Source organism: Camellia sinensis, chromosome 2, assembly GCF_055761805.1.
Source record: "Camellia sinensis isolate YWXY chromosome 2, ASM5576180v1, whole genome shotgun sequence".
NCBI classification, from domain to species: domain Eukaryota; kingdom Viridiplantae; phylum Streptophyta; class Magnoliopsida; order Ericales; family Theaceae; genus Camellia; species Camellia sinensis.
This window is the reverse complement of record NC_138962.1, coordinates 83,022,187-83,042,500: the sequence shown is the minus strand read 5'-3', so window position 1 is coordinate 83,042,500 and position 20,314 is coordinate 83,022,187. Positions and strand designations below refer to the sequence as shown.

Here is a 20,314-nt window from a genome sequence, read left to right as displayed (position 1 = left end):
AGGTATGTGTAGAGGTCCGGCGGGCGGCCAAGGCGATTCTGCCGCCCGCCGGTGAAGCAGAATTATTAGCTTCTTAACTTGGCTCTGATACCATGTAAAAAATTCAATGTATAAATAAAGAAATAGAGAATTGTATTATTGATTGATATATGTCGTATATATATATATTACAATGATTCATGATTCTTATATATAGAAGAGGGTGAGTGTGTAGTAGGTAAGGAGTAGGTGAAGTGGAGGTGGTAGTGGTGTAGTGGGTTAGGTTTAGTGGAGTAGGTGAGGTGGTAGTGGTGTAGTGGGTTAGGTTTAGTGGAGTAGGTGAGGTGGTAGTGGTGTAGTGGGTTAGGTTTAGTGGAGTAGGTTTAAGTGGGTGAAGTAGGTGGAGAGTAGGTGGATTTTAACAGTTAACAAGTTCAAATTGGTCAGTCAACAAGTCCTTTACAAGAGAACATAAGGTCAATACAAAGGCCCTGGTTGGTGATACAGTTACTTCTAATAAAGTGTTTTTCAACTAAGAGCATTGTAGAGAGGTTTGATACTGTTTGGTGTCTACACCTTGTGAACAGCTTTCACTCTCTCTTCTGCCAAAGCACCTCAACTATTGCTTCACTTAAAAGTTGTTCTTTATTCAGTGACACACCTCTATAAGTTAAAAGTATTTTAAAGACAATCAAACATAGGATAAAGCACTTTCAAGTTAAACACATAGCACCACCAAATGGGGCCTAAAAATGAAAATTAAAGTACCACCACAAAATCAATAGTATATTTGACAGTGTTGACAAATAACGCTGAAGGTAAAAATAGAAGCAATAAGTGCTGCCAACTATCAGACATATATGCTGAAAGATCCAAATTCCCCAATGGGCAAAGAGATTGCTCATGAATTCCTACCAATGCTGTCACCAATTCACATAAAATAAGAATACTGCAACAAAATAGCTGTCACAACATTATTTAATGGAATATTAAGATTCAATATTTGTTGATGTACAAAACCCCCTCCCTCCTTTTTCTTCTCTCAGTCTATTAAAAGTAAGATGCAAATTTTAAAAAATTAACAATCTTAATGTAGAAGCACTGAGGGAGGGCAATCCACAAGCTTCAATTTGATCCAAGTGTGTCAAAGGCAATCTACAAACAAACCAAAAAAAGAAAAAAAAAAAAAAAAAGAGCAACAAAAGCAGGCATCCTGGCACAGAGTTTGCCTGTGCTTCACATATTACAAACAGAAAATTTAAAGAAAAAAAAAATTTATTAGTCTTGCAAGTGCAAATGACTTCTTGTTTGACTACAATTTTTTACTAATATAAGATTACCTTTTTATCTCTTCAGCAAGTGACAAGATATGGTAGCCACTTAAAATCACATCTATTGAATGGCCCCACAAGTATAATAGCCTTTGGAGCCAAAAACAAAGACAATGGGTGCCAGTGCCACTACTATCAAAAACCATTTAACACACAGCCTCATGTGTGTTGTGCACATGATATTGTGCATGTGTAGTGCTGATGTGGGGAAGGATACACAGCTGTGTCAGCTTTTGTAATAAGAACAAATGGACCAGATTTTATGTTTAAAATAATATAAAAAAATAATAATAAAAGCAGCTGACACATGACTTCTAGATAAGAAAACCAACCTGATACTCCTCCATAACTTTCTCCTCCAACAAGAGAAATGTGTTGGTCAATATTGAAGGATGACAAAGCATTTTCTGATGCCCCAACAATCCAGTCCACCACTGGAGGTTTCTTATGAAAGGTCATGCCAATGAGTTCCCCTGGATTTGCTTCGAAGCTGATTGCAGAGGAAACCAAACTGACAGGCCAAGATAAATCAGTAGCTTTTCCATGTTGTACACAACCACAATTCTCTAACTGCAAAATGGTTGAGCCAGTTGTGGCCTCCACACCAACAACATTTGCTGAAGACATTTCAGATACCCTAAAGGCTTTTCCCTCATGGCCATTCTTACAGACACAATCATCTATCCCTAGAATTTCACTTCGAACAGGAGAAGCCGACAAACAGCTTGCACCAGTGCGGTCTCTTAGCTGCAATCTCTCATTGACTAGTAGTTTCTCATCAGTATTTAACTTCCTCATCTGGATGCACGAATCAGCTTTTCCAATACATACCTCAGAAATCACAGGTTCTATAGAATCAACACCAATTAGTGGAGGCTCAGAGTTGGCAAACTCTTGAGGCCTTTTGTCTTGCTCATCATTCTGTACTGCATAAACCTCTAACAATTTTGGGTAGTGCTGTTCCTCTTCAAAAGAAGCCTTTCTGACCCTTCGACTCTCAGATTCAGAAGGCTCAAATCGGTAGCATCGCTTTCTCCTCATCAAGTCACGCACAGAGCAACCAACTAGTGTACTTTCTTCCTTCAAGTCATAAACGTCGGTATCCACCTCATTACCCACTCTAGGACTTGTAAGCTTACCTTCTTTAGTTTCACTACAGCATCTACTAAGAAATTCTAGGTCATCATTTACCTTTTGGGTTGAGGAAAAAGGTAAAGAACCCCATAATGGTTTGTTCCTTTTGCTCTTACTGTTAAAGCTTGAGCCAGTTTCTTGCTGAACATTGTCATGAGGAGACCTCTCAATTTCATTGTACACTTCTGTTTTAGATGACCTGCCAGCATTAGGAATTGAATCGTGATCGTCAGCAGACCCATCCACTTGGGGAATAGTTTTTTCTGACAAAGATTGGTTTAAATAATTAGTGGAAGAAGCTCCTTCCTTCAAGACTTCATAGTTAATTAAACCCTCTACAGAATCAAGAATGTCTTGACACTCTTGTTGGGACTCACTCTCAAAATCCATATTAGCTTTTTCCAACACCTTATCAATGGTTGTTGCAGGCAACAAAGGAGACAAAATGGTTTCGCAAACAAGCTCATCATCAGAGTTTACATCTTCTGCAGCCTGAGAGGAGGCAAGCCAACGTAGAATCCCCAATGCTTCCTTATCCACAACCTGAAGAAAGTTAATGAAATGGAATTTGGAGTGCTTGAGAAAAGTCCAGTAACTCAATTTGCTTGCAAGAGTAAACGTAAAATAGGAGGCTGAACAACTTCTGGAAAGTCTTGACCAGGGAGAAAATAAAAAAAAACAAGTATCCATCAATTGAGCAAACTACACTGTGGATGAAAAGTGAAGACAACTTAAAAATCAGTGATGCCATCAAATCCTTCCACTAGGTTAATAGTTGAGGAACTTGATTATAAAAAGGAGAATACAATGCTATGAAAACTTGCACAAACCAAAAGGGTAAACATCAAAAGAAGGGAAAAAAAAAAATAGAAAAGTAAGAACCATTTTTGATAGAACACAAGGCATGTGTGAATTAGTACCAGTTCCTTTCAGTACTAAGTAGAAATGAAATATGTAAGCACCAGATGGTGGAGCTAGCTAAGTCATCGATTCATGAAGTGGGATTGGGAACAGGCCCATGAGATTGTCGTTTATCAAAATACCTTCAGTGCAGGAGTGTCTTAAGAACATCTATAAAATATATATTTATTAGGGTAGATTATACTAACCTCCATTAAGGTTTGGTGAAAATACATTGAGCCCCACAAGTTTGACATAATTACACTGGGTTCCCTTGAGGCTTTAATTCACATAACACTTTGCCCTCTTTTCATCAATAATTCATTAGTTGTATGGATAGAAAATTGATATTGTCATCTTTTATATTTGAAATGTATATTTTACCTTTTGTTTATCCTTGCTTCTCCACGCCATCTGCATTAGTTTTGGTTGCTTTAGCCTACTAAAAAGGAGGTCGGTGTAATTATGCCAAACTTGTGGAGTTTAATGTATTTTTCCTAAACCCCAAGGGTGGTTAGTGTAATTTCCCCTATTTATTAAATAATTTTTATGAAATAATCAATTTTAAAGATGAATTAATTTTACAAACGAAATCAAACAGGAGTAATTTTATAACAAAAATAATTGCGAGAAGGTTTCCATAATAATATAAGTAGAAACAAGTGAACAATTTTAATGCATTACCATGAGATGCTCCGGTGCCTGTTAAAATTTCATGTCCGTATCAGGTTTTCAGTTCGTATCTGCTTGGCAACAAATTATACAAGGTTTTATTCCCTTTCCTCCAGTCACTAAAGCGCATGTTGTTGTGACTCGGTCAACATTTGTTGCGATTTTGTACATGATTCCTAATGATAATGCAATGAAGTGTACACCATTAGGCACTCTCAAATTTACAAATTTGCGAACTGATTCTAAGAATTCATGAATTTATCAAGAATTCCACCTAAATTTAGGAATCCACAACGTGGGAACACGGGTTGACCTAAGAGAATTAGGTGACTTAGTGCTGGAGGATACCTAAACTCAAGTAGTAGCTATGTAAAGCTTTACTTTGTTAGAGGCACAAGTTAAGAAATCTACCAAAAGTAAAAGAAGAAGAAGAAGAAGAAGAAGAAGAAGAAGAAGAAGAAATTGGAGGGGGGGGGGGGGGGGGAGAGCTGAAAAAGAGGAAGTGAAAAAAATATGATTGAGTATAAGGGCTCAACTGCACCATGTGGCACCACCATGTCACAAACAGGAATGGCTTGTACAACGAGACTTAGGCGCCATGTGTCAGCCTCATGAGGTGACACATAGAACACACTTGGGGCATCATCAGGTGAAGTTTTGAAATAATCTTTTGTCTCTATTTGTGTTTATTTTAATTTAGTATGCTGCTGGACAGATTTTATATCATTATAAGTTCTACTTCTATAGTAGCTAGGGATTTTTACATAATTTTGTTATTTGCTGGATGTGGGCTATAGAGGTATTCTAGTTGGACAAAGTTTCTTAACTTATTCTAGTTGGTCAAAGTTTCTTAACTTCTTTGGGTCGGCCTCGTTTGGCAACTTTCTGTTTTAGCCAAAAAGTCACTATAAGTTGTCGCATCACTCTCTCTACTTTGCTGCACATATTTTCGTAAAAAGCCAAAAAGTTAAAATAGCATGTTCTCAAACGAGGCATAAAATGCAATCTTTATTAGGTCTAGAATATTCTAATTGCTCAAAGTTTCTTATTAGTTGGTCAAAGTTCCTTGACATTATTATTCACAGCCCTAAAAAAATGCACTTCTCAATACCAAATATCAATCACGCCCAAATCAACCCTAATATGTTCTCCTAAATATTGGTCTTTAATTTAACGATTAAACATTACCATGGTTTAGGCCCATAAATAGCCTCTATTTGGAAAAACCAACAAGCTGTTAAATTCAGCATGGGAGAGCTAAAACCAGCTATGTCACTCAAACACCACAACAAGGCTTTCCAGGTCAATTCAAGCAAAGTTTGCCCTCACCATTAGTAAAAATGCAGTAAGCAATAACAAGGGAATACACAATCCTGATAAATTACCTTCACATCTGAACTTCCAATTGTTTGAGATGTTTGCATGTCATCAACAAGCAATTTTCTGGGATGTACAGCTGTTCCCTCTCCAGGTATTATGACATTGTCATCTTCACATGGCATACCGTGTGGCAACATAATTGTTGTTTCATCACCTACATTCAAACATTTCAAAGCTTCTCCACCATCTTCTTTTGGGTCACAAAGTCCAAATTCAACAATATTTCCCTTAATGGTTGAAGGTTTCACTGGCTCTGCATATATCACATCTTTCTCAAATCGAATGCAAGATGAATCATTATTTGCTTCATGACACAATTCCATAAGTTTATTCTCAAATTCAAGCCCATGTGAGAGAGTCCTCAAGACATCTTTTGGAAGTGGTTTTCCAGGATCAGAGAGTAATGCTACCTCATGAATCCCAGTCCTTTCATACTCCTCCTATGACAAGAAAATTAAAGTTCACAACAGATACACCAAAATTTATAAAGTACACATAAAACAGCACATAAAAGAGATGCAAGCATACCTCCCAAATTGGTATTAGTGACTGAACCATTTTCACGTCTGAAGAGGTTTGAGATAGTGATGAGTACATTTTAAAATGCTGATTAAGTATCTCTGCAGATCACAATGCCAAATCACTTTAGCTATGAAATCATAAAAAAGAAATATACAGTCTCAGTTGCAAAATTGTGAAGTCAAACAAACCATCTACAGTAGCGTCACCCTCAAGTTCACAGGTACATTGACGTTTAACAAGGTGAAAGTCCTGACAGGATGAAGAATCAAGTTGACTAGAAAATTCCCACATCCAGCCATCTGGAATCGTTGAGGAGATCCAAATTGGTGAACGTGAAGATGCATCACCACTTGAATCTGCCTAATGAGAATTTTAAACATTACACAAAAATGTTGCAAGCAAGGATCACGAATGGGTAAAGCTACCCTCCAGATGCTTCTAGAACGAGAAAAGGAGGAAGAAATTACCTGAAAATCAGCAGATATAAAATTGGGGTTATCTGTCCGTGGTCCATGTCCATTGTAACTATCCTTCCTCCGGGCAACAGCATTTGGTACTGGATGCCGAAATTTCATCTTTGATACATGCAGATGACCCATCCCATACAAATTATAGTCAACCTAACATTTTTTTTTGTTTTTTTTTTTTTGCAAGAAAATAAAAAACACAGATCTTAGTGACATGAGAATAACACAAAAAAAGTAGAAAAAAGATGAGACATCCAATGATAATTGGATTCACTTGGTGATTTGTGACTAAGCATTTGAAGGAGCAAATAACCTAAAATGAATCTAATAGAGAAACTAGAATGGAACCATGAAGACAATTGTATGATACCAAATTCACATTTCACAAAGTCCACTTCAGATTTACAAAATCAAATCTAATCATGGCTGCCATTTTTTATATTGCCCCATGAACAGTTACAACTTGTACATATTGCACATAAAACACAAAGGGAAAATTTAATGTTCAAGGGACATCAAAGACACCTTAAATCATCTAAAGTCATGTACAGTTATCAATTTGTACATAATCTCCACCTGACACTTGCAATTGCTGAAAGAGCCAGATAAGAAAGAAAATATAAAAAAGAAAGGACCCACCAAAGACAATAATCATTCCAATAAAGCTTAATAACATATGGAAGCTCACCAAACAACCTCCTGGACTGCAATCTTCCAGTGTACTTGAAGCCAATGTAAAGATGATACAAGAGAAGTTTGAATTCATATGTTAATTTGTTCAAACCTCAACTGGGTCCTTATGTCATTACTATAAAGTGTAAGTTGGATCAACATCCCAAACAAAGTCCACCTAATGGATTGATCCAAAACAAAGTCACCATTGGATCCACCAATCGACAAAACAGTGAAAGGTGATTAGAAAAGCTATCTGGAGATTGGAGTATGAATTTTTTAGGCCAGACATCTAATTCTATCTCAAAACTAATTGAAAGCATCCAAAGAAGATATCTTAATGCTAGCACAAAACTAAACTATTTCTGAACACAACTTAGAAATGCTCAAAATTTCCCTAGAAAGAATGAGATATTCAACATATACTACCCCATAATATAAAAGGAATGAATTATTCCACATTCAAGAAAATCCATTAAATCCGTCTATTATTAGACAGTTGCATTCTTGCATTCGTATAACATGCTAAAAAAGTTCAAATCAGATGAAATCATCAAGTCAAAGACATTCAAATACTCAAATTAAATGCCAAAAGAATAATTACCAGGAACTGGAGAAGAAAGGGAATATGTGATTCATGGGGCTGTAAACTCCTATCCAGAACTGCACCTCCCTGCAAAACAAGTGTTTCGTCCATGAGTCTTGATATCACAAATTTCTACAATCTGTGAAATGGACACACATAGACACCAACATAACAATAGTTAGAAAGCAAAGAGACAACCATTTTCTGAATGACAAAAGCAAGAAAAAAGTAAAAACGAAACCAACAGTGCAGTCATCATGTAAGATGCATGACTGCCTGGAGACTGGAGTAGGATGCCCAAAAGACAAAATGCATTCTCTTCAAACCACCTTGAACCCATGGTTATGAGAATCCCGATCCGGATTGTAAGATCTTACGATTCTACGATCTCAGTTGGGCCAAACGATCCGGATCACATTAGGATCTTAAAGTCACTATGACCCTAGTCATAAAATGATGTAGAATCGCATATGATCCCGATCCTACTTCAATCCCGATCCCACCAATTTTTTTTTTATTATTTATTTCTTATATATATGCGTATATCTATATAAAAAAAATTGACTATAAACTCATTTTTCAAACATATTCTTTAATTTATGTTAATATAGAATATACATTATATCAAATTTACCAATTTTCTTTAATCTTTTTAAAATTATGTAACAAAGATTATAATTATCGATAATTTTTCATTTTATTTTGTATTAAAAGTAAGATCTTACGATTCTTAATCCGATTCTAAGATCCGATCCATTAGTCCCTCCCAACGATCCTACATGGGATCCCGATTTTAACCTTGCTTGAACCAAAACCTCCTCATTGAGGTAGTCTAACACAAAACAAAGCAAATAAACATGTCCCATCCCACAAACCAAAAACAAAATTACACAAGAAAGAGGCATCTTTGCACAAATAAGACCACCCCACTCAACTTGATGGGACAAAGACTCAAAAGCAAATATCTTCAAGAAATACACCAGATAGCAAAGCACCCCCACCTTCTCCTCTAAAACATAAAATAGAACACACCCATTATTCAAATAACATGGTTGGTCCCAATCATACTTTCAACATTTGGGTTATGGAAATTTACCATAACCATAAAACAGTTGACTGGATAAAAAATTGCAAAAGGTACAAACCATAACTTTTCCATATCCAATTTCTAAAAAGATCAAAGTTAAGTTTCCTTTCATGAGGAGAGGAAAAACAAACAAAAGTATCAATTTTTATGAACAGACCCTCTAAAGTAAAAATTAAAAAATATAAAATGTGTAGATAGTAGTTAGTTTCTATAAAGAAAGTGCTATTTTTCGAAAGACAATAAAAGAACAGCAAACAAAGGCTCTAATATACAATCTACGGCCCGCAAATAACTCACAAACACCAGTTGAGCATTGGTCAGAGAGGCTTATGAATGCATACCAGAAGAAGATTCGCAGCACGAGAGACATCATGTGGGTAATAGCTTAAAATTCCGTCAAGGTGTTCAATGATATTCCAGAATATTATCCATATCCTCATAAATAAATAAATTTTAAAAATGATCAACTCCATAGCTTACAGCATTACTATCTTATAATTTCATCAAGGTGTTCGATGACATATTCGAGATATTATACATATCCTCATAAAAATTAAAATTAAAATTAAAAATGAAATACAAAAATGATAAACTCCATAGCTTACTGCATTACTAGGTTATCCACAGTCAACATTAAAAAACTAGACTATCTTTCCAAAGTAGTCCCGGTGCAACTACAACTATTAGGGCAGCTATTAGAGCATGCATCAAAAGGAAGACCACGGTATATCAGATAACCCAAGAATTTGTCGGAGATATGCTAGAAAAATAAATGAAATTTTTGGCCCTCATAGTTAAGATTTCTCACATAACCTGGTAATAACACCACAACTTATCTTGAGTAATGTGCAACGTAGGAAAAATATTTATTGCACCATGCAAGCGAATAACTAAAATTTTTAGGCACAGATGCAATTTTTTATACTTAGCTAACATGGATGATTAGACCTTTTTCCTTATTGAGGATGACGAAGACCCTAGATTGTGCTTGAGAAACAAAACAAAACTCTTCAACAAATTTAAAGAATATATGCTTTCAAAAATGACGATAGCATGCACCAACCAAACCCAATTTTTTTTCAGAAAGAAAAACTACTGTCACTGAAATCTTTTGTTTCATTTCTTCTGGAACAATCACAAACACTTTTTTGCCCCACTTGGAAATAGATTATTTTAGTTGACTTTTTGACTTTTTACGCAAAGACGTGCAGAAAAGTAGAGAGAGTGATGTGATAACTCATCATGACTTTGTGGCTAAAAAGATAACTCCCCAAATGGGGATGTCTCATCATCATCTTATGCCAAGGTCTTAAATATATGACAATATTGAAGGATAAGAAAGTGAAATACAGACCACCACTCAAATTTAGGCCACTAGACTTGAGAAACAGCTAAACCAAAAGCAAACAGATTCATGAATTAATTACATACACCAGCAGCATGACTCCACCCCCATCCCCCAATAGACACAGATATCACATAAAACCACTGATATTTGGATACAGGTATATCTTCGCAAAAAGCTCCTCTGACGAGTGATAACCATAAAATTTCTTTGCCCGGACAAGACTACAACCATGCACATGCTGTCGTTTCGAACCGGCACGACCTTTAAGCTGTAAGAGTATACTCCAAAAGTTCATTCACAGCATATCAGCAACAGAAGATGTTAACATGAAAATTATGGGGAAAAAAAACACCAAAACAAGGTTTGCTTGAACCAAGATACCTTCAATGCCTTCTCAACCGATAGAGATATCAAATGTGTGCATGCATCACCTAAGCAATTTAAAAATAATAATAATAAATTGAATATGAAACATGAGTACAAAGGATGATTAGATGATGGCAAACACTAATAAAAACCAAATTAGAATTTACAGAAGAAACTGTAATATGAAATCGCAATAATAATCAATTTACAAGCTACTAGAACCGTAGCACAACACAGTACCCACACCACCTTAATCATCAAAAACAGGATAACCTTAAACCTTATTGACAATGGGATTGTTTGTTGCCATAAGCTGATTATAGCTTATTTTAACTTAGAAGTCTGTGCTAGAATATTTGGTGCAACTTCTGCTAATAGCTTATTAGGTAAAAATAGCTTAAAGAAGCTGAAAAGGGCTGATTATTTAGGAGCTAGGGGAGGGGTGCTTTTAGTTTATGCTTTCTTATTATCAACTTTTAGCTTAAAAAAAAAAAAGAAAAAAAAAGGGGAAAAAAAAACTCTACCAAACAGGGCCATATATCCATCACCAATCATTTTTAATATACATGAGACGAACAATTCAAACTGCTACCTAGCAAAATTCAAATTTGACATAATAAAGTTAAAATTAAAAAAAAGGGAGAGAGGAGGAGAAGAAGAAGAAATCCTAGAAATTTATAAATTAGGCAAGAAATCCTAGAAGTTTATAAATTAGGCAAGACAGCCCCTTTAGCATTAGAATATATAGACAAAAAAGCAAAATTATTACCTCGCTAAATACTCAATAAAATAAACATATGAAAAAAAGAAACTCCTATAAAATGATAGATTTAGGAGCTCTTAGAAGCCTATAGATTTAGGCCAGACACAGCATTTTCAGTACCAGAATTCATAGAAAACTAATCACGGTTAGGTCATCTAAAGCCCTTGATAACATACACATGCACATGTCAAGACCAAACAAAAATCAGTGTGGTTCACAAAAACAGAAGAAATTGTCAAATGGGTGACATAATGGTGAGAAACGAGTTTGAAAAGAAAAAATAACAAGATAAGATCTCTTGACGTCAAGAGAAACGGTACTTGAGAACTGAGATCCAAAGCATGGTGATAATAACATTTGGCAAGAAATTAGTGCTATATTTATTAGATCTCCACGACTGAAGTAAGATAGACTAAGTACCTCATGCTAAATATAAAATCTGCACCAATAGACAATATCAGTGCACAGTTTTGACATTCATACAAACAAAATTGGGCTGGGTATGGATATTCAAACCAGGCTAATGAAAACTATAAAGCAAAAAGGTAAAAAGCATCAAGTTGTCACATTAAAACCAAACTAATGAGAACTTCCACATTTTTTCCACATTCAACTAAACTACATTAAGGTGCAATCAGAAGCATTTTACTTATTGTCTATTGAAAAAGAAAAAAGAATAGTTTCCACTTTTTTCTCTGGGCTGATAGCATGAGAATAAGTGTACTTTTTTGTTCTATTTTAATAAGAGTATGTGTAATACAGAATATCAAAAGATGATGACCACCTCCTAAAGGGGATGAAAAGGGAGAAAGGGAGGCTTAAGACGTGAAAAAATATAAATAAAAGTTGTCAGGCATTCTGACAAGAATGCTTGTGGCGTGGATTGACTACATGTTTGTTAATGCCAGTATGCTGCATGAATATGGGTTTTCGTGTCAAATGTAGGTAGCTTAAAACTACCAAATCTTAGGATACAGGTTAACTGCTAAGGGGTGAAAGAACAAAGAAACTTGGTGTCATATAGGACTGACAGATAAAAGAAGATTGAACATTGGATCGTTGAGATAAACACCTAAAGTCAGTGTAATAACATGCAAAAGCATTAAAATATAATATAAAAAAATACCACGGTAAAATCTTTTTTTGACTTCTGTACCGAATACCACGGTAAAATCTTTTTAAAAAATAAAAAAAAAAAATCCCTGATCCAAACATCAACTCTACCTTTGCATATTTATTGCACCCCCGCAAATAAAATCACTAAAGCATAAAAGCATATTTGAAATTTTAAGTTGTTTTACTTTATTTTAGGGTTTATTTGAGTCTTCTTTCTGGGGCAAACTTCACTTTACCCGCTATGGGTTGGGCCATGTGCAGTTTAGCCCTCTAACGTTTGAAAATGACCACATAATCACCTTGAGGTTTGTGGACTGAAATACACCGTTAGACCCGTTAATGACCTAATGAAAAATACTAAAATACCCTTGTATAAAAGTAATTTAAGTGTGTGAATTACAAATATATTCGTCATTTGTTGGGAAGACAAAGTGACTTTAACCCCTTGTGCTTTATTCCATGTGCGATTTACCCCCTTGAAATTTGCAAATGAGAATATAACCCCCATAAGTCTGCCATGTGTTTCACAATTGTTGTTAAATTTGACGAAATTTTAGCAGTGCACTTCAATCCACAAACCACGTGGGGATTATGTGATAATTTCTAAACGTTAAGGGGATAAACTGCACATAGTCCAAACCACAGGGGAATAAAGTGAAATTTGCCCTTCTTTTTATTACTAATCTAGTATCCTACTAAAAATACTTAAATGTGTTTTATTAGGTTCTAGAAGGCAAAGGCATTTTGGTAATTTAAAATTTAGGGTTCATTTAGGAAGTGGCTTTTTAGCTAAAAATATGAGGTGTGAAAAAAACTTAAGTGTTTGGGAATGATTTTTTGGCTTTTTACGGAAAAACATGCACAAAGTAGAGAGAATAGGAAGGAATCTTTGACTTTCTTGTATGATTTTTTGGCTTTGTGGCTTTTTTGGTGGCTTTTTGACTTTTTGGCTAAAACAACCTATTCCCAAATGGAGCCTTAGTCGGACATGAACTATACTGTGTATCCCTGGGTCTTCCATGGATTATGTTATTGGGTCATTCCATACAATTCTTATTAAATCAACAATACTCTAATTGGTTAAATCTCTTACTTTCCTAATTGTGACTTTGTGAGTGATGGTCCTAGGAGACTTAGGAGAGCAAAACAGCCAATAAATACTTATGTATGTTTCTATTTGAGAATTTGTGTGTTTATGAGATACATTTGCAACCTTACTTTAGGGGTAATATTTAAAGAATTTTGGGATTTTGGGTGGAAATCCTAGCGTCTTCTTCTTCATGGGAAACCATTCTCAGTTATAGGTCACAACTAAGGCTGCAAATGAACAAAGCCGTTCGTGAATAGACTCGAGTTCAACTCGGTAAGGGCAAGTTCAAACTTGGTTCATTAAATTTTTATTGTGTTCAAGCTCACGCTCAAATTCGTTAAAATCTTAACAAGCCCAAACATACTAAAGTTCGGCTCATTAACTGGCTCGTTTAACATTTACTTAAATAATAGAATAAATATATTATTTATATATTAAATAATGTGAAAATACGTACTATAAAAAATAGGATAAATATGTTATTTATATATTTAATATAGATGTAAATAATAGCTAACTATACATAATACATTTATATAATAGTAATAGTAGATATTATTATTTTGGTAAGATATAGACTTTTTTTTTCAATATGCTTATATATATTGTATATATAATTGTATAATCAAAGTTTCAATTATAACTTTAATCTCATACGCAAGTATGAATTTATAATTTCTTTGGCTCGCTAAAGCTCGTGAACAGGCTTGAGCTTGAGTCAAGCCTAAGCCAACTCGGCTCAAGCTCGGTTTGTTAAATTTTTATTGAGCTCAGGCTCATCAAAATCTCGGCTTGGCTCATTTGCAGCCCTCCTCACATCCTTATGAGTCCAGATTTCAACTACAAAATCACACCAAATCAAGCCCAAATCATCCCCTTTGGCCTTTAATTCCACACCCAAAAAAAAAAAAAAACTTAAAATAGTTGCGCACACAAAAGTATATCACCTGTTCTATGAAAATCCAGTAACCGCTTTCTAAACTGAGCCAATTTCAACCTATTTTGGGATAAGAATTTATAGAATCTTTTTTTTACCTGATAAAACCCTAACCCTAAAAGCTTTCCTTGACCTAAATCCCCCATAAAACTGACCTATAGTTTCCTAAAATTTCCCTACATCACATATTGCCCCTACTTCAAATCTTATCTCCCTCTTCTCCCTTCTTATCGCCATCCTCTAAGAAGCATGAACACTTGTGAGAAACATAGACACTCTACGAAGGCAGTGTGTCCATGTTGGACACATTTCAGAATCTGACACTCCTTAGACACTTCCCAACACATAGTGGACACGTCCAAGCGTGCTCCTATGAGGCACGAACACGGACACGAGACACAACACGCAAATTTTCAAAAAACGAGGGACACGACATGCTGGGGACACGTTCACTATATAATTTTATTTATTTATTATACGTCTAAAATTGAAGAGTGAAAAAAAAAAAAAAAAAAAAATCCAGTGGAAGGTAATTAAAAATGTAAAATAACAATAAAAAAAATTAAAAGAAACATTTCACTACTTTAACATCAAATGCCATATTTAAGAATAAAAAATTCCTATGAAATTACAATAACAATATAATTAATAAAAACATTCAATAAAACAATAAAATTAATAAACACATTCAACAAATTGATTTTTTCTAACAAAATTAGTTCTATATATATGTTCAAGGTTAAGCAAACAAGAATACCCCAAAAAATTGAAAAAAAAAGAGGGAAAAAAAATAGGGGCTCATATATAAATATATAAAATAAAATTAAAAAAAAAAAGATTTTCGTTATTAAAAAATAATAATAATAAAAAAGATATTTTTAATCTCAAATTAGAGAGAGAAGAAACAGAAATAAAAAGAAAAAGTATTTTTAATCTCTCAAAGAGAGAATAAAATATATATATATATATACACACAAATCATATATATATATGAACATAGATCAAAGACCTAGAAAACAAAAGGGGAGAGAGACGAAAATAGAGAGAGACAGAGGGACGAACTACGAACAGCAAGAGAGAGAGAGCTAGAGCCGAAAAACACACAGGTAGAGAGACGAACTGAAGAAAGAAGAAGAAAAACAGCAAAGAAGAAGAACGAAGGACATACCTCGATCTATTGTTCAACTGGTTCTTCACCAATTCAAGTTCTTCACCCACTCTCTTCTCTCTCTTCTCTGTTCTTCTCTTTTCCTTCTTCAATTCTCTTCTCTCTCTTATTTTTCAATTTTTGTTTTTTACAGTTTGGCCCCATTTAGAAGTTTCAAAAATTAGGTTTTGTACCCCGCAGTGTCCGAAATGTGTCTGAGTGTGTCCAAGTGACACCTTAGGGAGAGGGTCAAACACGTGTCCACAACGTGTCCGATGCATGTCCCTATCCAACACATGTCAAACACTGACACGCAAGCCCTGGGGAGGTGTCCGTGCTTCATAGGCGTGCCCTACTGTTTTTAAAACTTTTTTAGACCAAGACAGTCATCGCTTGGATACACAAACAAAATAACTTAGGACCCAACGATAAAAGAGAAATGTACATTTATACCTATCAATCCCTCATCCTCTAAAGTTCAGAAATTAGTGTTACATTCTATTTTTAATTATCAATAAATAAAATATATATGTGGCATATAATAAATATATAAACTATATAAGTTGAATGTTTCATGTCTTGTATTTTTTAAAAATTGTTGTGTCCGTGTCATATCCATGCTTCTTAGCCCATCCTACTCTTGTTGCTCAACAATTGGGATGTCTAGTAGTATAGCAGTCAAATAACCATATTAAAGACATCTCGACCATACAATCACCCTGGACTGAAGGACCATAAATATAACAGAGTTTGTGTGGGGATGTATGCTTGCATGCGATCATGTGCATCTATGTAGCCCAAAGGTTCCTTTACTTCAAAAAGGGGAAAACAATAAATAATTACCTTAAATACTTCTTACTGCAAGACACTAACAGAGCAATACACTAAAGGTTCAGAATTCAAAGCTCAAATAAAATGCAAAGCAGTCCTAAGAAAATATGTGGGTCAGCACCTGCATATAGATTTGTGACACAAATGGAAGCACACTTAATAATTTTAAATTAAATATATATATAGTGAAAGGCTAAATTGTCCGATTCAAAACATGTGTTGTACCTTCTTGGTTAGGCTGAAGCATTAAATCTGCATATGGAATGTATAAGTAAGGTAAAGCCTGCATCAAAAGACAAGAAATCAAGCCAAAAATAATTTTATGACAGGATGCAGGCAAACTAAATTAAAGAGGGGGGACCATCTAGAAAACACTTATCTTTTTCAAACATTCAAAAATATCAATGTGACCATGCTTTTAATTAATAGATAGGTCCTAACTAATACAGAATCAGAAAACAAGACAAGACAGTGGATTTACATGGGAAATGCAAAATAAGGGCATAAGCACAGCAAGGACACGACAACATATAGATACATTTTGAGAAAGACGAACCTCGACAAATCTCAATTGCATAGGTACACTTTGTCACCTGTTAGGATGCTTATTTATAATATTTAGGCTCTAATCTGATGCTAGCTTATAATATGTGGGCTCAAATGTGTTTGAATTTAATAAACAAACAGAATTGGCCAAACAAGCACGGACACATGATACAACGATTTTTTAAAAAATAAAATACTAACATGGCGGGGACAAAATTATATTTTTATTTTCTATGCATATGAATTTAAATTTACAGCACATAAATATAAAAGGCATCATGTATATGTGGGTGTATATTTTTTCACTTCCCCCCCTCTTTGTTTCCACATATTATACATTGACCACAAATCAACATTGTAAAATTATTTTAAAAAACCCACACCGGGATGCTAAAGCATGTCCAAACATAGGACTCGCGTGCCAGTGAAATGTCCCCAATGTGTGCTACAAAAATATAACTAAACAGATAATGAGGTGGTATTGGGAAAGTGAGCCCTATTACTATCTACCTACTATACATTTATGATTCTAACTTATCATTATCAGTCATTTGGCACTCAACATACACAAAAAATAATTGCATGAGTAAAGGAGGTCCAAAGTACGAGACAGAAAAACTAAGCCCCAAATGAAATTTTTGTGCAAGATCATGGTTTCAATCACACAATAAAGCAGTGAATAAAAAACAAGCACACACCGAAAAACAAGAACATTACTATACGTTGTTTAGCAGGATACCCATGTCCATGACGGAGAAAAGATCAAAACCCACCATACGCAATAAGAATTACAAGAACAAATCCGCAGCTCTGTTTTTCTGTAACACTCGGGAACCCTACTCGAAAATAACAATATGTACCACTAAATCTTCGGGGGACTTACATGTAAGTCCCAATAGGTGGACTTATTGTCCAATAGGTCCTATGATAATTAGTGGCATTTTTCATTAAACACTATTAAAAAACTTCACTAATTTTTAATTTTCAGCGACAGTATAAAAATTGTCACAAAAAAAAAAAAAGCCATTAATTTTCAACTTTCAATGACAATCTGAAAAATTCATCACAAAAAAAGTCACTAATTGTAAGTTTTAGAGACAATTTATAAAATCGTGACGAAAAAATACTAATTGTCAATTTTTCACGACATATAAAAAAAAATCATCACAAAAAATTATTTTTAACGATGATTTTATTATGACTTATTTTCAATAGAACTTGATGGGAATTAAGTCAAACTATTAGGATTTATTGATAGTTTATCCTAAATCTGCAGGCCAGGGTGCTGCCCCCAGACCCCACAAAGGGCCTGGGTAAATCTCAATGTACACTGTACTGTACAGTAACAAGACACCTCAACAAAAATCTACCACTATATAAACCCATGATTCTAATTGATCCCTGTCACATTTGACATTCACCAAGAAAACCACTTAATATTATTGGCATAAGAAATGAACAAATGTCTAAAAAAGGATCAGGCTCAAGACAACAAGAATTGTTTCCCTAGTTGATGAACCAAGCACGAGCCTGATTTGCATGGTCATTTAGCAAACAAGCTCTCAGCTCAGCATGCTCATACTAGTAAATAGGTAGTGAAATGAGGTTCTATATGTGTACATACACATGTAGTAGATTTTTATTTACATATATGTTTCGATAATGAAATTTCTATATATGTTATTCACTTGTTTGCCTATCCACGCTCATCCAGAGAGGAGGGGATAAAAATAGTATCCAGTCAATCCCTGTCTGTCTACTATAATTGCTTTGCTAACCTTCTTTCTATGTTTAGTCTTTTTTATCCTTCTAGTTGAATGAATATTGATGCAGACATGGCAATTGAGCTGAGCTTGAACACGCCTCCATAGATTCACCCCAAATCTGTGCTAAGCTAAAACACAACTCCAAACTAGGTTGAATTACTAAATGCTCCATTCAACTCAGTTCATCTATAAAGCCTTGTCATAATGCCATGTAAACCAAAAAACACTAGTTCTATCACAACAGCCATAACAAATTTATTGATTAAATCAAAAGAACATATTTATTTCAGTATGATTAAAATAATCTTGAATTCCTAACCCAGTAAGAGATAGAAACAGAAATTGCAACTAAAATAACCCACACTTGCAAAATTCAAAGTCAACCCATTATGTCAAATAACCCAAAACAAACAAATAACCGAGAAATAATCATCTTACTCGATGAACATGCAAGCAAGTCTTCTGCCCAGCCGGAGTCGACCCATAAATCCTTATCACAGGAACTTCATTCACCTTCCCTCCTAAAACAATTAAATGAAAAGAAAAAAAAAATTGAGAGAATTAGACTGAAACTCGGGCCTGTTTGATTCCAGCATAACGACGTAGGATTAGACCGTTAATCCTAACAAATTCATATTCCTGCATTTGGATCACACAAATGACATCCGACATAATACTCATATGTTGTGTTTGTTTGGCTGGAAGATTTGAGAAAGGATTTGAAAAGGAAAATGAAAAAGATAAGTGAAATATGAATAAAATATACCTATATTTTAGTTAGTTTCACACACATTTTCATTTTTCCTTTCCCTTTTCAAATTTCTCCGGAAATCCCCAACCAAACACAAGGTTAATCCTACAAAATATCATGCACATAATTATCCCATGAGATTGTTATGACTAATACTCCAAGTAATCAAACAGGCCGTAAAAGTCGAACTCATCAACTACTACTGAAAATCATCAAATACGAAGTGGGTGCTTAATATATATATATATATACATAAAGTTGAAAGATTTAGGCATTGAAGAAAGTGAATTGGGTAGTGAAGGAGAGAGAACCTTGGAAGCTGCTGTAAGAGATGTCGAGGTCTGGTATTGGAGGGGCCATGTAGTAATCGATGGAGACGATTCGAACGCTGAAAATGCTGGAATTGGAATAGGGCTGCGAGTCCTCCTCCATCTTGTGGTGTGTCGAATTGAAGATATACGTATGAATTTATGTATTACAATTGGGTCTGTTATACACAAATGGGCAGTGGCGATGAAAAAGTGAATTGGAGGAGTTGAAGAAGGTCTATTTGGCGGTTTATATCGGGGCATTTCCTAAATAAGCTAAAAAAGTAAATTAATTTCCAAACGAAGCATGATTTTTAAAGAATTATCAAAATAAGCTAACTCGCTCATCACAATCGTGATTTCAATATATTTCGTCTGTTTTGCATGAAAGTTGAGAAATCTTAAATTCGTGATTACGAAAAACGATTTTGATTAAGAAATCGCAGTTACAATACGCGATTTTAATTATTATTTTTTTCTTTTGAACTCACTGTTACAAATCACGATTTCATCCAAAAAAAAATTTGTTCTGAATTTGCTGTTTGTAACCACGCTTTTAGGAAAAAAAAAATTGTGAACTCGTGGTTTGTAACCACGAGTTTAGAACTGCTACTC

At 34.7% G+C, this 20,314-nt stretch overlaps 1 protein-coding gene across 7 annotated transcripts in view; it reads right to left on the bottom strand.

Annotated features, from left to right (window-relative positions):
• The window catches only part of REV3 (recovery protein 3), a 40,007-nt gene extending 20,022 nt beyond the window's left edge, over nucleotides 1-19,985 (bottom strand). For 3 of the 7 annotated variants that reach the window (XM_082914956.1, XM_082914958.1, XM_082914957.1), the window contains exons 1-12: nucleotides 19,703-19,985; nucleotides 19,079-19,161; nucleotides 16,554-16,611; nucleotides 10,460-10,509; nucleotides 10,234-10,346; nucleotides 9,072-9,114; nucleotides 7,662-7,730; nucleotides 6,386-6,538; nucleotides 6,107-6,278; nucleotides 5,925-6,016; nucleotides 5,402-5,836; nucleotides 1,643-2,987 (exon numbers count right to left, since the gene is read on the bottom strand). In XM_082914956.1, the coding sequence (XP_082771082.1) occupies nucleotides 1,643-2,987; nucleotides 5,402-5,836; nucleotides 5,925-6,016; nucleotides 6,107-6,278; nucleotides 6,386-6,538; nucleotides 7,662-7,730; nucleotides 9,072-9,114; nucleotides 10,234-10,346; nucleotides 10,460-10,509; nucleotides 16,554-16,611; nucleotides 19,079-19,161; nucleotides 19,703-19,823 (2,734 nt within the window). In that variant the 5' untranslated portion in view covers nucleotides 19,824-19,985. Of the gene's footprint in view, nucleotides 1-1,642; nucleotides 2,988-5,401; nucleotides 5,837-5,924; nucleotides 6,017-6,106; nucleotides 6,279-6,385; nucleotides 6,539-7,661; nucleotides 7,783-9,071; nucleotides 9,115-10,233; nucleotides 10,347-10,459; nucleotides 10,510-16,340; nucleotides 16,450-16,553; nucleotides 16,612-19,078; nucleotides 19,162-19,702 lie in introns of those variants that run through there. The other 4 variants (XM_082914961.1, XM_082914962.1, XM_082914959.1 and 1 more) reach the window with 3 other exon arrangements.
• Between the last annotated feature and the right edge of the window lie 329 nt (nucleotides 19,986-20,314).